This window comes from Oryza glaberrima, chromosome 6 (genome assembly GCF_000147395.1).
Source record: "Oryza glaberrima chromosome 6, OglaRS2, whole genome shotgun sequence".
Taxonomy (NCBI): Eukaryota; Viridiplantae; Streptophyta; class Magnoliopsida; order Poales; family Poaceae; genus Oryza; species Oryza glaberrima.
The window spans coordinates 25305951-25319573 of NC_068331.1; the positions used below are offsets into that span (position 1 = coordinate 25305951).

At 47.8% G+C, this 13623-nt stretch overlaps 2 protein-coding genes across 2 annotated transcripts; both read right to left on the reverse strand.

Moving 5' to 3' along the window:
- Positions 1–434: 434 nt before the first annotated feature.
- Positions 435–3537, reverse strand: LOC127775483 (heptahelical transmembrane protein ADIPOR2-like). Its single transcript, XM_052301736.1, has 3 exons — positions 2992–3537; positions 2721–2877; positions 435–1297 (listed from the first exon to the last, which is right to left on the reverse strand). The coding sequence occupies exons 1-3, from the start codon at positions 3324–3326 to the stop codon at positions 620–622; spliced, it is 1170 nt and encodes a 389-aa protein (XP_052157696.1). The 5' UTR covers positions 3327–3537; the 3' UTR covers positions 435–619.
- A 911-nt stretch (positions 3538–4448) lies between these two features.
- On the reverse strand, positions 4449–6666 carry LOC127775484 (putative GDP-L-fucose synthase 2). The gene has a single exon (XM_052301737.1). It carries the CDS (start codon positions 6585–6587, stop codon positions 5544–5546), a length of 1044 nt encoding a protein of 347 aa, XP_052157697.1. The 5' UTR covers positions 6588–6666; the 3' UTR covers positions 4449–5543.
- Between the last annotated feature and the right edge of the window lie 6957 nt (positions 6667–13623).

The following is a 13623-nucleotide window of genomic DNA, read 5'->3' on the forward strand; positions in this document are numbered from 1 at the left end:
TTATATCACATGTTAATACACCTTCTCAAAATTTTTCATAACCATTTAAGTGAAAGAGATTAAAATAGTTTCCCATACTTTCTGTGGAAAGTCCAAATACTGCATTCTTCAGTCTGAAAGAGATTCCTGGTAGCTGTTTGGTACTCCTAGACACTAAATCAGTATCGTTTTAGGTCTAACAATATTTGAGCAGAGAAGGTTTCAAAAAAAATATTTGAGCAGAGGCCAAATTTTGCAATTCACAGTGGCTGTATGCCTGTATCGCAAAATTGAAAATTGGATTGATGTTAGCCTTTTCCTCCCAAACAATGAGTCCATATGGGCCGCAAAGAATTGCAATCGCTTGTGTAATTAAGCCTCAAAAGTTTCGATTAAGTTGGAGGGCCAATTGAAATGCATTCTTAAGATTGAGTTACTATCAGAGCCTCGTATGCTTTCTTTTGCAATACAGTTTCTTTTCAAGGCTTGAAGCCCATCTTCTACATTCACATTCACAGTTTCAACCCAACGAACTTCTGATATGTCAGAGTCCAAAGAATCACCTGTGCTACGTCACATAAAAAAATAATGAAGGAATAACCAATGGCACGCACATACATACACATCCTGCCATGGCGGGTCACAAAAATGCCGCGGCGCCGCCGCCGGCGGCGATCGCCGCCTCGCGCCAGTCGATGAGGATGGCGGTGGCGGCGTAGTGCGTGAGCGCGCCGGCGAGCACGAGCACGTGGAAGATCTGGTGGCTGTGGCCGACGAAGTCGAACGCGCCCGGCCGCCACCGCTCCGGCACGCGCGCCACGTAGAACCCCGCGCCGGCGGCGTACAAGAGCCCCATCACCAGCTCCAGCGACAGCGCCAGGTAGCACTCCGGGTGCCCCCAGTTGAGCCACAGCGCGTGCAGCGCCGGCACGACGCCGGAGAGCCCCATGGACACGAACAGCCTCGCGCGGATGTGGCGCAGCCGCGGCGACGACCTCGCCGGCGCCAGCAGCGCCGCCACCACGAGCGCGCCCAGCGCGGTGATCGCCGACAGGTACGCCACCTGCGCCACGGCCCGGCCGAGGAACGCGTAGTACACCGGCGGGAAGAAGGAGGCGACGATCATGACGGCGATGCCGGCGTAGTCCAGCTGCCAGAAGAGGCGGCTGAACCTGCGCGAGTGGCACGCCAGGAGGTGCGCCGTCGCGCTCACCGCCAGGCACGTTATGGCGCCCACCAGGAACACCGTCCGCGGCCACCTCGCCAGCGTATGTTCGCCGCCGCCCAACAACGCCGGCGAATCCTTCCCCTCCAAGCTCTGCACATACCAGATCAATCCCCACGTTATTCAAAGCATATAGTAGTTGCGAAACAGAGGAAATTAGTATATGGCACGTTATTCAAAGTATGGTTGCGAAACAGAGAAAATCCATTATATGGCACGTTATTTAGGCTCCTTTGATTTGGAGGAAAATCTTAGGATTTTTGGAGAATTTCAATCCTACAGGAAAATTTCCTATGGAACCCTTTTAAACAAAGGATTGAATCATATCTAATGCTTTGAAATTCCTATGGAATGGACAATCCTATATAGATTTTGAAGGAAATTTAGCAAGAGCTCCAACCTCTTGTAAACTTTCCTTTTGAGTCTATCTCTCATCTACCTTTGAGTCTATCTCTCATCTAATTCCTACGTTTTTCCTGCGGTTCAATCAAACGGTCATTCATGTGTTTTCCTGTGTTTTACAATCATCTGTTTTACACTTACATTCCTATCAAAATCTTACATTTTTCATATTTCTACGTTTTCTCAATCCTACGATTCAAAGGGGCTCTCAAAGTATGGTTGCGAAACAGAGGAAATTATATGGATTTTGCTGGAACAGATGCATTTTGTTTCTTGTCAGAATGCTATACATTTGAGAACGACAAGATTCTGCAATTTTGCAAGTTGGTGCTCAAGTCTGCAACAATTGGCTCCATTTGGTTGTTTAATTTTTCTTTTCGGGAACGTCATTTGGCTGGTTGTAATTGCATCAGATCTATATCTAGATAGGGTAGGAAGGAGACGAATTTTTTAAAAATGGTCCTGAAGAACAATGCACACTGTGGTACTTTCCTGCCTGCCTGATCAATCAGACAGAGATGCATCTAATCTAGGACCCAAAATTCAACTAACCTTCACTAATAATCGCCACCCCTTATAATAATTGCTTTTAAAATCTCACCATTTCATCCTAACACTTGCCTAGCTGTCGTCCAGCTCAGTGAGTTGCCAGCCTAATTTCTTTTGTCACTATACTACACATCATGCCCAAGTGCATGTAACGTTGTGGCCTGCTGTTCTGCTTGGATGTATACAGCTAACGGCTTTGTGTTTTTATATACGCAATTCTATAATTCAGAGGGACAGTGTTGAACTGGATGTTGGTAGGTAGGTCGAGACTTTGAAAGATTCTTCTCGGTTAGTGGCTACCGATGTCTTCACAGCTGGAACACTACAATTGTTTGCTCTTAGCTACAGCTCAGTTCCTTTTTTCTTGGAATTATAATGTTCTGGGGTATGATGTATTGATATATTTTGTCGATTTTTCGCCAAAAGAAAAAGGATAGGTGAACAGAAATTTGTGCTCTTTTGAATGCAATCCGATGATTTAATCAAATTCAGGAGTACAAACAGCGAAAGGAATACTAGTACTGGTCAAAAGTTGAAGAAACGTTTCAAAGATTTGTTCGCTTACCGTGCTATTGGTCTCCCACGACGCGTTGTTGGCTGATGACGCCACCAAGAACGTCATGATCCCCGGCGCGGCGTTGACGCCCGCCGCCGCCGCGGCCGGCCGCTCCGTCCCGCCGGCGACGGCGAGCCATAGGAACAGGAAGAAGCCTCCCAGATGGCTGCAAGAGAGAGAAAGAGGAAGAAACGTCAGCCAACCGATGGAGCTCTCCATGGAGCAAGAAGAGGGGAATTGGAGGAGGAGGAAGCAGCAATGGCGGGCGGCGGCGACGTACGTCCAGACGTTGAGGGTCTCGTTGTGCCAGGCGAAGGCGCTGCGCAGCGCGTCGCGGACGGACCACTCGCAGCGGTAGTGCCCCCGGATGAACTCGTTGTCCTTCAAATAGTCCGGCAACTCCTCGAACCGCACCAGCCGCGGCAACCCCCCCGCCGCCGCCCCCACCTTCTTCCCCGGCGCCGAGGACGACGACGACAGCGCCACGACCTCCTCCTCCTCCTCCTCGGCGCCGCCGCCGGCGCAGCACCACCCTCCGCGGTGGCGCCGCCGCGCCACCGTGTTCGCCGCCGCCGCCGCCGCCGTCTCCGTCACGGTCATCGTCATCGTCGCCATCCCAAACAAGCGAAGCTCACGACGGCGAAGTCACTCACGCTCACGCTCCCCGAACCGCCCAGCCGAAGCCGAGGCTTTATATAGAGCGAAAGACTCCCAACTCCGAAATCTCGATGGCGCGCGACGACACGGAGCCAGACAGCCAGCGAGCGTGCGTGCGTACTGTCTCCCCGTCGGATCACTCGGATTCGGCTCGGGCTCGAGTCGTGGTGTGTGAGATTTCGCTCGCGAGCGCGTGGGATTTATGGCGATTGGCGAGACGACGCGAACGGAAGGTTGGCGCGCGGCAGGTGGTGGTGGTGCCGTGCGTGCGTGCGTGCGTCGCGCTCCCTCCCTCTCCCCCACTGCGTTTCGTTTCTAGACGGGTTTGAACTATTGGAAGCTTTGACGTTTGACTCGACGACGCGATGGACTGCGAGATTTGCGTTGATTTGCGGGGGGTTGCGTCTTGTGTTGTGGTCGTGGACTTCGGGACGTGGGGGTTGGGGCGTTGGGCAAACCGGTCGCCGGAGCCGCGAACGGGTGGAGAATGGTGGGGGCCGTGGGCGGCTATAGCTGCAGCCTGCGGTAGCGTGGGGTGGGACCAGCATAATAGTAGACTATAAATCAGTTATAAACACATATCGGTGAGATAAAATAAAAAGAAAGAAGTAATAGGCTACAGATATATAGCAAGCTATAACACGGACTCCAAAACACTATGACAGGTGGGACCATATATTAATAGCGTCTGGCACAGGCACGTTTCTGTGGTTGATCCCCTTTGTCCGGGACGGGGTTGGCACGGGCATGTTTCTGTGGTTGATATCCTTGTTCTGTACTACGGTTGGCACCTGGCACGGGCACGTTTTTGTGGATTGAAACGAGCACAGGTGTCGTTCGAGCTGGGACAAATTAATGGCCGAGTAGGCGGGCAGGCAGGCAGGAAGCGGGCACTACAGGTGGACAACTTCTCCATCTGTGCGTGCACACTGCCACAACATGAATTTTAAAAAAAAAATTGCGTTGCTAGCGTGATGAGACTTTTGGATCTCGGATGAGAAATCATCCAAACGCAAATTCCGTAAGCAAGCTTCGTTGATATACCACTCTTTAACACAAGGTTACAACCTACTCCCTCCTTCCCAAAAAACGAATCTAGATTAGATATGACACATTTTAATATAACGAATATGGATAGAGATATGTCTAAATTCATATTACTAGAATATATTACATCCAGTACAAGGTTAGCTTTCTAGGGACGAAGGGAGTACATGCTAAAATGGTACGTATTCTGGAGCTTCTCCGTCCACCTTCCTTTAGCACCACTAGCACCTTCCATTGGCCTCCTTCAACTCAATGGCTCGGAGGGCGATGACGATGAGCGCACGGATCTGATGGAGAAAATAAGGGAAAGAGGAGAGAGAGGGAGTGGGAAGGGGATAGAGGAGTATTACATGTTTTACTGATATCTGGGTCCTACACGTTACCCAACAAGTTAACTTGCCACATTTAGCAGAAACTGCTTCCCAAACAATTGATGGAGTCGATTTACATCAGGTTTTAAACATGGGGGGACACATTGTACACCGTTTTGCAGTTAACGGAGATGATTAAATCCGAAGGAAGATATGGGATGCAAAATAGACTTATTTTAATCCGCAAACACTAGCTGCACCGCACCCAAATAAGAAATAAGTTCACTTTAGTTCTCTCAATTTATCGCCGAGTCTAAAATTCTGGTATGCATCTCTTATTTCTCAATCATATATGGTATTACGGTTCAGTGATGAAATTTAGATTCGACAATAAATTGAGAGACCCAAAGTAAACTTATTCACCCAAATAACGGGGAACAAGCTACTGGGCCACGCGGCTCGTAATTAGGTTCGTCTGGGTCCATGTTAACTGGCTCCATACAATCTCATTTGCCAACTTTATTGAAGCAGATGTACTACACATATGTGTGCGCGCGTACTCATCCGTTCTATAAAAACCAACTATATAGATCTGGATATATCTCTATCTAAATTCGTTATATTAAAATATGTCACGTCCGGTACTAGATTTATTTTGAATTTTTACTGAAAACCAACTATATCTACTATAGATCTGGATATATCTCTATCTAAATTCGTTATATTAAAATATGTCACGTCCGGTACTAGATTTATTTTGAATTTTTACTGGGACAGAGGGAGTACGTGGTTTAATATGGTACACAATAAAACTCGCCTATGCATGATGAGCTTGGCCGCCGCACTCGTGACGCAGGTAGAAGCGGTAGAGGTCCTGGATGCCGTCGCGCAGCGCCACCCTCGGCTCCCATCCCAGCTTCCTCATCCTCCCGCTGTCCACCACCCGCCGCGCCACCCCCTCCGGTCGCGCCGCGTCCCACGCCACCACCCCCTCGTACCCGACCACCCCCCTCACCGCCTCCGCGAGCTCCCTCACCGTCACCTCCTCCCCGCTCCCCACGTTCACGTGCTCCTCCCCGGAGTACCGCTCCATCAGCACCACCAACGCCTCCGCGACGTCGTCCACGTGCGTGAACTCCCGCGCCGCCGCGCCGCTCCCCCACACCGCCACCTCGCCGGCGCCCGCCAGCTTCGCGCGGTGGAACCGCCGGATCAGCGCCGGGATCACGTGGGACTGCTCCGGCGGGAACGGGTGGCGAGGGCCGTACAGGTTGTTCGGCGCCGCCGCGATGGCGTCCATGCCGTACTCGGCGCGTACCGCCTGGCACATCTTGATCCCGGCGATCTTCGGGATGGCGTACCACTCGCTCCCCGGCGCCGGCGGGCCGGAGAGGAGCGCCGACTCCGGCGTCGGCTGCGGCGCGTCCGCTGGGTAGATGGTCGAGCTGGCGAGGAGGAGCAGCTTGCGCACCGAGCCGCAGCGGCGGGCGGCGTCGACGACGTTGACGGTGATGCGGAGGTTCTCCGTCAGGTACTCCGCCGGCGCGGCGGAGCTCGCGTGGACGCCGCCGACCTTCGCCGCCGCCAGGATCACGTACCGCGGCAGCTCGGCGGCGAAGAACGCCTCCACGGCGGCCTGGCACGCCAGGTCGAGCTCGGCGCGAGTCCTGACCACGACGTTGGTGAACCCCAGCGCGTCCAGCTTGCGGTGCACCGCCGAGCCGACCATGCCGCGGTGGCCGGCGATGAAGACCTTCGCCGACTTGTCGCCGAGGAAGGATACGGCGGCGGCGTCGCCGTCGCCATCGGCGTCCCCGGCCTTCGCAGTGCTACCACTGCTGCTGCGCTGCTGAGAAGGCATGGTAGGTAATAGTGAGCTCTACCTAGCTAGCTTCAGGTGTTTTGTGTTTCTCTAGTGCACTTGGCCTTAAATAGAAAACGAGGTGTGCACTGTGCACGCAATCTATGCATGCCGTTGCTAGTATTTTCCTACTCCCCCGTTTTATATTGTACGTTGTTTTTCTTTTTTTAAAAAAAATATTTTTACATTTAACTAAATTTATATAAAAAATTACTCGTAGTAACATATCTACGACATACTCCCTCGTCCCATAAAGAAACGTGATGTGACACATTATAATATAACGAATCTCGACAGATGTATGTCCAGACTCATAGTATTATGATGTGTCACATCCAGACTAAGTTGGTTTTTTATGTGACAAAGGGTGTAGTGCCGTAAATTAGTTTCATTAAATATTTTTTAAAATTATTTTTTTGTTGAAAATGTTATTAGATTTTTTTTTGTAAATTTTAAAAGGATTAGATAGAAAAAATAAGTTGATACACTTAACACGACAGATAGCTAGCTCTTGCGAGGCTGATAGCCATTCACCACAGGATAGGAGCTCTATACATTGCCAGAGTATGTTGTTTCAGATTTCTTTAGGCGCAAAGTAATTACGCGTGTCCTTATATTACATACGTCCATGACAGCCACCTCTGCCTGCCCCCGTGTCGAGTGTTGATTGCGTGAGGACCTTACACGAACTCGGTAATATGGACCTTTAGGCTAATTTTTTACTTGTATTTTTTTAAAAAAATAATGCTTGCATAATTCGGATAAAGATAAGCTTTTCATGATTTGCTTGTTGGTTTTATCGTCTGGTCTATTAATTCGTACGAGTCTAGCGCATGTATATTATTCCCCGTTTTAGCTTATAAGACGTTTTGATTTTGATCAAAATCAAATTATTTTAAGTTTAACTAAGTTTATAGATAAATATAGTAATATTTATAATACTAAATTACTTTCATTAAATTAATAATTAAATATATTTTCATAATAATTTTTCTACAAACTCAAAGCAGTTTGACTTGAAAACGTTTAATAAACTCAAACAGAGGGAGTAGTATATATGTATGGTGCTACATGTGCATTGGCTTAGTAGTTATTTTTTCTCAAGGTTACAACATATGTGTATACTTTATGCATCATATACATATATTAATCATGCATAAATGAAAAAACAACTAATTACAAGGCGCAAATATTTGCATGTGGCAATATTAATAGTGCTATGTGATTGGTTTGATGGGGATATATAGTACTAAGGCTTCTTCAAATTGATGTCATTTCAAACCATACCATTTTTTATATAGAGTTGCCAAATATGTGTATCAATTTAGTTTCTTGCCAAACTTTAGTAAATACATAAGAAATCCTGCTAAAATTTTGGCATTAATGAAATTTGATAAGATTTATTTTGGCTACAATCTAAACAGCCCTGAATAACGAGTATCACATGGGTATGTACAAAGCTAGCTTACACCGGAATAATATTCCCGTGTACAAAAATATAAACTTCAGCGGTTCAAAATTTTCCCTAAGTATTTAGAGTTTGAAAAGTACTTATCCTATACGCAATAATTATGTGGATGATATGTTTCAAACAAACAATATCATGAGTCACCCGACGAAGATGTCCTAAGAGGTACGTGTGTGGCACACACTAGCCGCATTGCTCGTGCTCACAACATAATTCACGTGTTTCGATGTGGATATTCACATGTTTTGAGGTAGATATATGTGTCGGTTTTAACTATAGCTACCTGTATTCGCTGTCTAAGAGCAAGACTAATAATATAGCCGATCTGTTGGCTATAAGATTTTTTTAGCCTTCTTTCAGCCTACTCATATAATAGTTAGCTCTTTACAATTAATACATAATCCACTTGTCTCTCTCACAGAGTTTCTTGGTTCTTGTGTCCAAGCCGGCTGTAAGTTTACAGCCCGCTTCTCCTCTCTCTCCTCTCTTCTCTCCTCCACCTCAGCATTTAGCTGGCTTATAGCCTATTACTATACTTGCTCTAACACCTCGCCATAAATAAATAGTGTTTGTAATGGATACCTCGCCATAAATAAATAGTGTTTGTAATGGCGAGCAACGGATACGGCACCGTACGTGGATATAATGTCATTCATTCCTGCAAAGGGCCCAATTGGGGGCGGTGCAATGCAAGCGTGTCCACGACAGCTACCAGGCCGGCTGGCTGGTGTGTACTGTATTACTCCCAACGTTTCGTTTTATCTGACACTGTTGACTTTTTAGCACATGTTTAACCGCTCGTCTTATTTAAAAAATTTAAATAATTATTAATTCTTTTCCTATCATTTGATTCATTGTTAAATATACTTTTATGGATACGTACAGTTTTACATATTTCATAAAAGTTTTTAATAAGACAAACGGTTAAAAATGGAATAAAAAGTCAACGGTGTCAAATAAAATGAAACGAGTATATCAGGGAATGAAAATTGAAAGCAAAGGGGATGCTCTCTGCTGCACCTTTGTGAGACCACAGGGGCATGTGTATTGATTGTATGTATGTACATCGTCGGACGTTTCCGAAATCCGAAGAGGGCAATTAACGAGGAGCAGACGCGTATGTGTATATATGCGTCAGGCCACTGGTGGAGAAACCATATTTGGTCGGTCGACCAGATTTCATAATAGTCCCGGTTGTATTAAAAACCGGGATTAAAAACATCTTTAGTCCCAGTTTGAAAGCTCCATGCTACTTTTCAATCTTTAGTCCCGGTTAGTAATATCAACCAGGACTAAAGATCTATTTATAGTCTTGGTTGGTAACACCAACCGGGACTCCCGGTTGGTAATATCAACTGAGAAAAAAGATCGACGCGGAGATCGGAGAGGCATGAGCGATCGAATCGAGGTATTTCCTTCTCTCCTTTAACTCCTCTTTCCTCTCCTCCTCAACCTTATTTCTTCCTCTCCTCAACCTTATCTCCTCAACCTTATCTTCCTCTCCTTCTCCTTTCCTTCTCTCTAACAGACCGAGGGCGGTCGGGCGCAGAGGCCTGGCCGGTGCGGCGCGCGGTGAGGCGGCGGCCGGCGCGAGGGCGGCGCGTCGCGCGGTGAGGCAGCGGCTTGCAGCGGCAGCCGGCACGAGGGCGGCGGGGCGAGGAGGCCCGGCCAGCGCGGCGGTGGCTGGCGGCCGCGCGGCGGCGGGGTGCGACGGGCCAGCCGGCCGGCACGGTGGCGCGTCGCGTGGTGAGGCGGCGGCCTGCGGCGGCGGGGCGCGGAGGGCCGGCCGGCGAGGCGGCAGATTTTTTTTTTAAGAATCTGAGATTGTTGTGTGATGTATTTGATTGGATCTTATTGTTGTGTGATGTATTTGATTTGTGTGTGATGTGAATATTTGATAATATTGTAGAAGTTGTAATGTAATTTTTTTTTTTGAGATTTTGTGATGTATTTGAGTATTTGAGATGATCGATTGTGGATTTAGAAGCAATTTGAGAATGATTGATTTGTGATTTTGGGGACGGGATTGATTTGTGATTTTGATTAAAAACAATGAAGAAAAGAAAATAATAAAGAGCAACCGGATCACCAACCGGGACTAAAAATGGATTTTTACTCCCGGTTTTTTTACCCGGGACTAAAGATAGCGATCTTTAGTCCCGGATTCGTAGTCCCGGTTGGAAAACTGGGACTACAGGGGGGTTACGAACCGGGAGTAAAAACCCTTTCTCCACCAGTGGGCTGAGCACGGTTTATAGCGGATCGCCCTAGCTCGATGCCTTCCCGGCCATGAACCGATCGAGTGCAGAACGATACGCGCGCGCGGATCATCGCGGTTCATCTCATCGCCATCAATCGATCCGCGACCCTTCCTGGGGGCAGTTTTGCGGTCGACAAATTTTCTCCCCAAAAATTAACATACGTAAGAATAATACAATAGCAGTATAATTATATTGCAACTTGTATGTAACTATATAATATAATTGGTATGTAAATTTTATGTTATTTTAAAACGGTTAGATTTGCATTAAAATTAGCGCAAGCGAGAAAGAAAAAAATCACAACACATATAAGTGAGGGGATTTGGTCCTCTAACCTCCGTTTCGTGAAAACAACATTTTTATCGGATAATTTGTTTAAAGTTATATACAGGTTGTACAATAGTTATATATAAATACCGCGGATGCTCGCATTTATGGCTAATTATTCTTTCAATGGTAGGTGACTTATCCGTCGACAGCAAGACGTCCATAGTGACATTGTTAATTTCGTGATTTGTCAACCCATTCTTCTCGAGGTGCTCATAGGGATAGAGTGTACGTGCGAGCATGTGCATTCATATGGGTGAGTGTGCACGTGTTGTGAGCACCTGTGATTGTACTGTGTATATAAAAAAACAAAAAAATAATAATATAATTTACAATATGATTTTATTATATTTATATCTGTTAAATTTTCGACATAAAATTATTGAGAAATGTATAGATAGTTTTTCCGGTGGTATCTGTCGTATTCTCCCCGCTAAATCAGTGGAATAAGTTCACTTGACTCTCTTATGCCATTCACAACCCAATGACTAGGATGGTGTTCATAGCATTAAATAAGTTACCACATATGATGAAAAATGATGTGGCAAGTGAATAAATGAGGAAAGAGAAGGAAATCATGTCTTGCATGAGAAATGGTTTCTACACAATATCCAAGACATCATGTGAGATAAGTAGCATTAAATTTAAGTATGGAATAGTGATTTTTGTATTGGAAGAGTAGTGTCTAGTACTAGTTTTTTTGATGATGTGGAGTTTATGGAAACTATGTCTAGTGTCTTAGATTGGGAATGGCCTTAACTAGTGGTCGAATCTAATTCATATCCCTGAACCGCAATACTGGCTATCTTGACTCCCCAATTTACTAAAATCAGTGCAATTTGACTCCGTCGACAGTTTTAGAGAGCGATTTCGCTGACGTGGTGCTTTGACCCGGATGAAGTGGCTGACTCAGCATGTGAGACCCACCTCTCGATGTCACATTTTTCCCATCCCTTTCTTTTTCCTCTTCTTCCCACACTATCCCACGGCGACCTGAGACGGATGCGGATCGGCGATGGCGGCGTGGCCCAAGGAGGAGCGGTGGCTAGGCTGTCCGCATCGAGGCGGCGGCGGCTAGCGCCGTCCTGCTTGCTACCACCGGCCGTCATCTTGCTTTTGCCACCACACCTGCAAGTACGGCGGTGCACACACCTTCGTGGTGAGGGAGCCTCGTAGTAGCCGACGGATGTCAGCGACATCATGCTGCTCCCCAACCACATCCCATTGCTGCTGTTGGAGAAAGCGGATGGAGATGTTCCTGTAGGTGTGGTTGTCCCGCGGCGACATCACAGCGCTCCCCGACCGCATTCCGTCGCCGCCGTGGGATGAAGCAGATGGATCGAGTCGCTCACCGCCTTGATCTACCCCACCTTTGGCAAGAGGATTGAGGTGGTGCAGGACGCAGAAAGTGGCATGAGGAGATCCGCGGAGGAGGTCGGTGGCTTTGTCAATTAGGCAGCCGCTTGACCTCCTCCCCCTTGGCGCTGTCAAATTCCCCTCGCCCGCCAAGAAGAGCGTCGCGTCGTGCTTGCGGGCGCCGCTGGTCTGGATTGCGTATCCCCAGGACAAGCAATAGTGGCGGCGCATCGATGGGAGGAGAGGTCGACGTCCTCCCACTCGCCCACCAAAGTAGAGTGTCGCGTCGTGCTCGCCGTCGCTGCCGACCTAGATCGCCTATCCCCAAGATGAGCAGCAGCTGCGGGAGAGGAGGCCGACGTCCTCCCCCTCGCCACCGCCAGACACCTCTCGTCCGCCGAAGAAGAACGTTACGTCCTGCCCGTCAACACTGCGGTCATGGATTGTTCCCTTGAGGCCGCATCATTGCTAGCGTGCCGGCCTTGGCAGCGATGTGGAGGTTGCTTGCACAGTCGGGTTAGAAAGAGGAGAAAAAGGAGAGAAGAAAGAGGGAAGGAAAAAAAAAAGTGATATTGACATGTGGGTCCCACATGCTGAGTCAACCACTTGGACTAGGTCAAAGCGCCATATCAGCGAAACCATATAGAGAGTTAAATTGTACCAACTTTAATAATTTAGGGGTCAAAATATCTGGTATTGCAGTGATATGGATCAGAATCGACCATTAGTTAAGAGACTTAAAGTGAACTTATTCCTAAATCGGTCACTTATTCCTAAATTTTGCCGTGAAAGAGGCCCAATACTGAGTGGGCTTGTGCTCGGCTCGGCGCCTAGGTGGATCATGAGGGCGGCGGGCTGCACGGGCCGCTTCGTCGAGTTAGGTTGCGCAGTTCGGACGAGACTTGGCCCAGGAAACGCGGGGCTTCAAGTCGAGGACGCATCGTGTCAGATGGGCCTCAGAGCCTTCGGAGGCTATAGGACTTATTTGTGGAGAAAATGGGAGTGCGTGCGTTTCGTCGTGGGATTTGCCGATTTCGCCCGTTTCGTGTGGTCGTCGAAGCATTCGTGTGCGAGTTTCCGAGGCGCTGACTCGCTCCATCGATCACTGGTACCGATGAAAATGAAATTGGAGTAAAACGTTTCTTGGGCCAATCCTTCAAGCAAAGCTACTCAACTTATGCACATGAAATTAAAGTGTTACTCCTACATGAAAGTAGTAGTACCGTGTGTACTATGGCAAATCAAAAGGTAAAAAAGAAAATACGACAACGTCAATTGTGAGTGGTAGATCTAGAACACTCGATGTTGGATACCAGATGGGTTATACTCCGGAGTAATTAGTTGGAAATGATTTCGTGGAACGGATGGGAAAGTGGCGTGGGCGTTTCAGCGTGGCAAAGTGCCCAAGTGCATCGTATGGTACATTTGACAAGTCACAAGTCAATGGATCCATGGGTTATTCTTTGGATCGTGCGCGGCACGCACGTGGTGGCAACTTCCGCACAACTCAAACGACGGTGATATACTAGCTAGGGATAAACTGGATGAGTAATGGTTCCCATCTAAGGGAGATCGGTAGAGCAATTAATTAGGTGCGCCAATTTCCTTATATTCTCCATCAACG

Coding starts and splice junctions, on each gene's coding strand:
- LOC127775483 (XM_052301736.1), bottom strand. CDS start 3,326: ATGGCGACGATGACGATGACCGTGACGGAGACGGCGGCGGCGGCGGCG. Junction 2,878..2,991: donor GAGACCCTCAACGTCTGGAC/GTACGTCGCCGC, acceptor TCTCTCTTGCAG/CCATCTGGGAGGCTTCTTCC. Junction 1,298..2,720: donor CGTGGGAGACCAATAGCACG/GTAAGCGAACAA, acceptor TGGTATGTGCAG/AGCTTGGAGGGGAAGGATTC.
- LOC127775484 (XM_052301737.1), bottom strand. CDS start 6,587: ATGCCTTCTCAGCAGCGCAGCAGCAGTGGTAGCACTGCGAAGGCCGGG.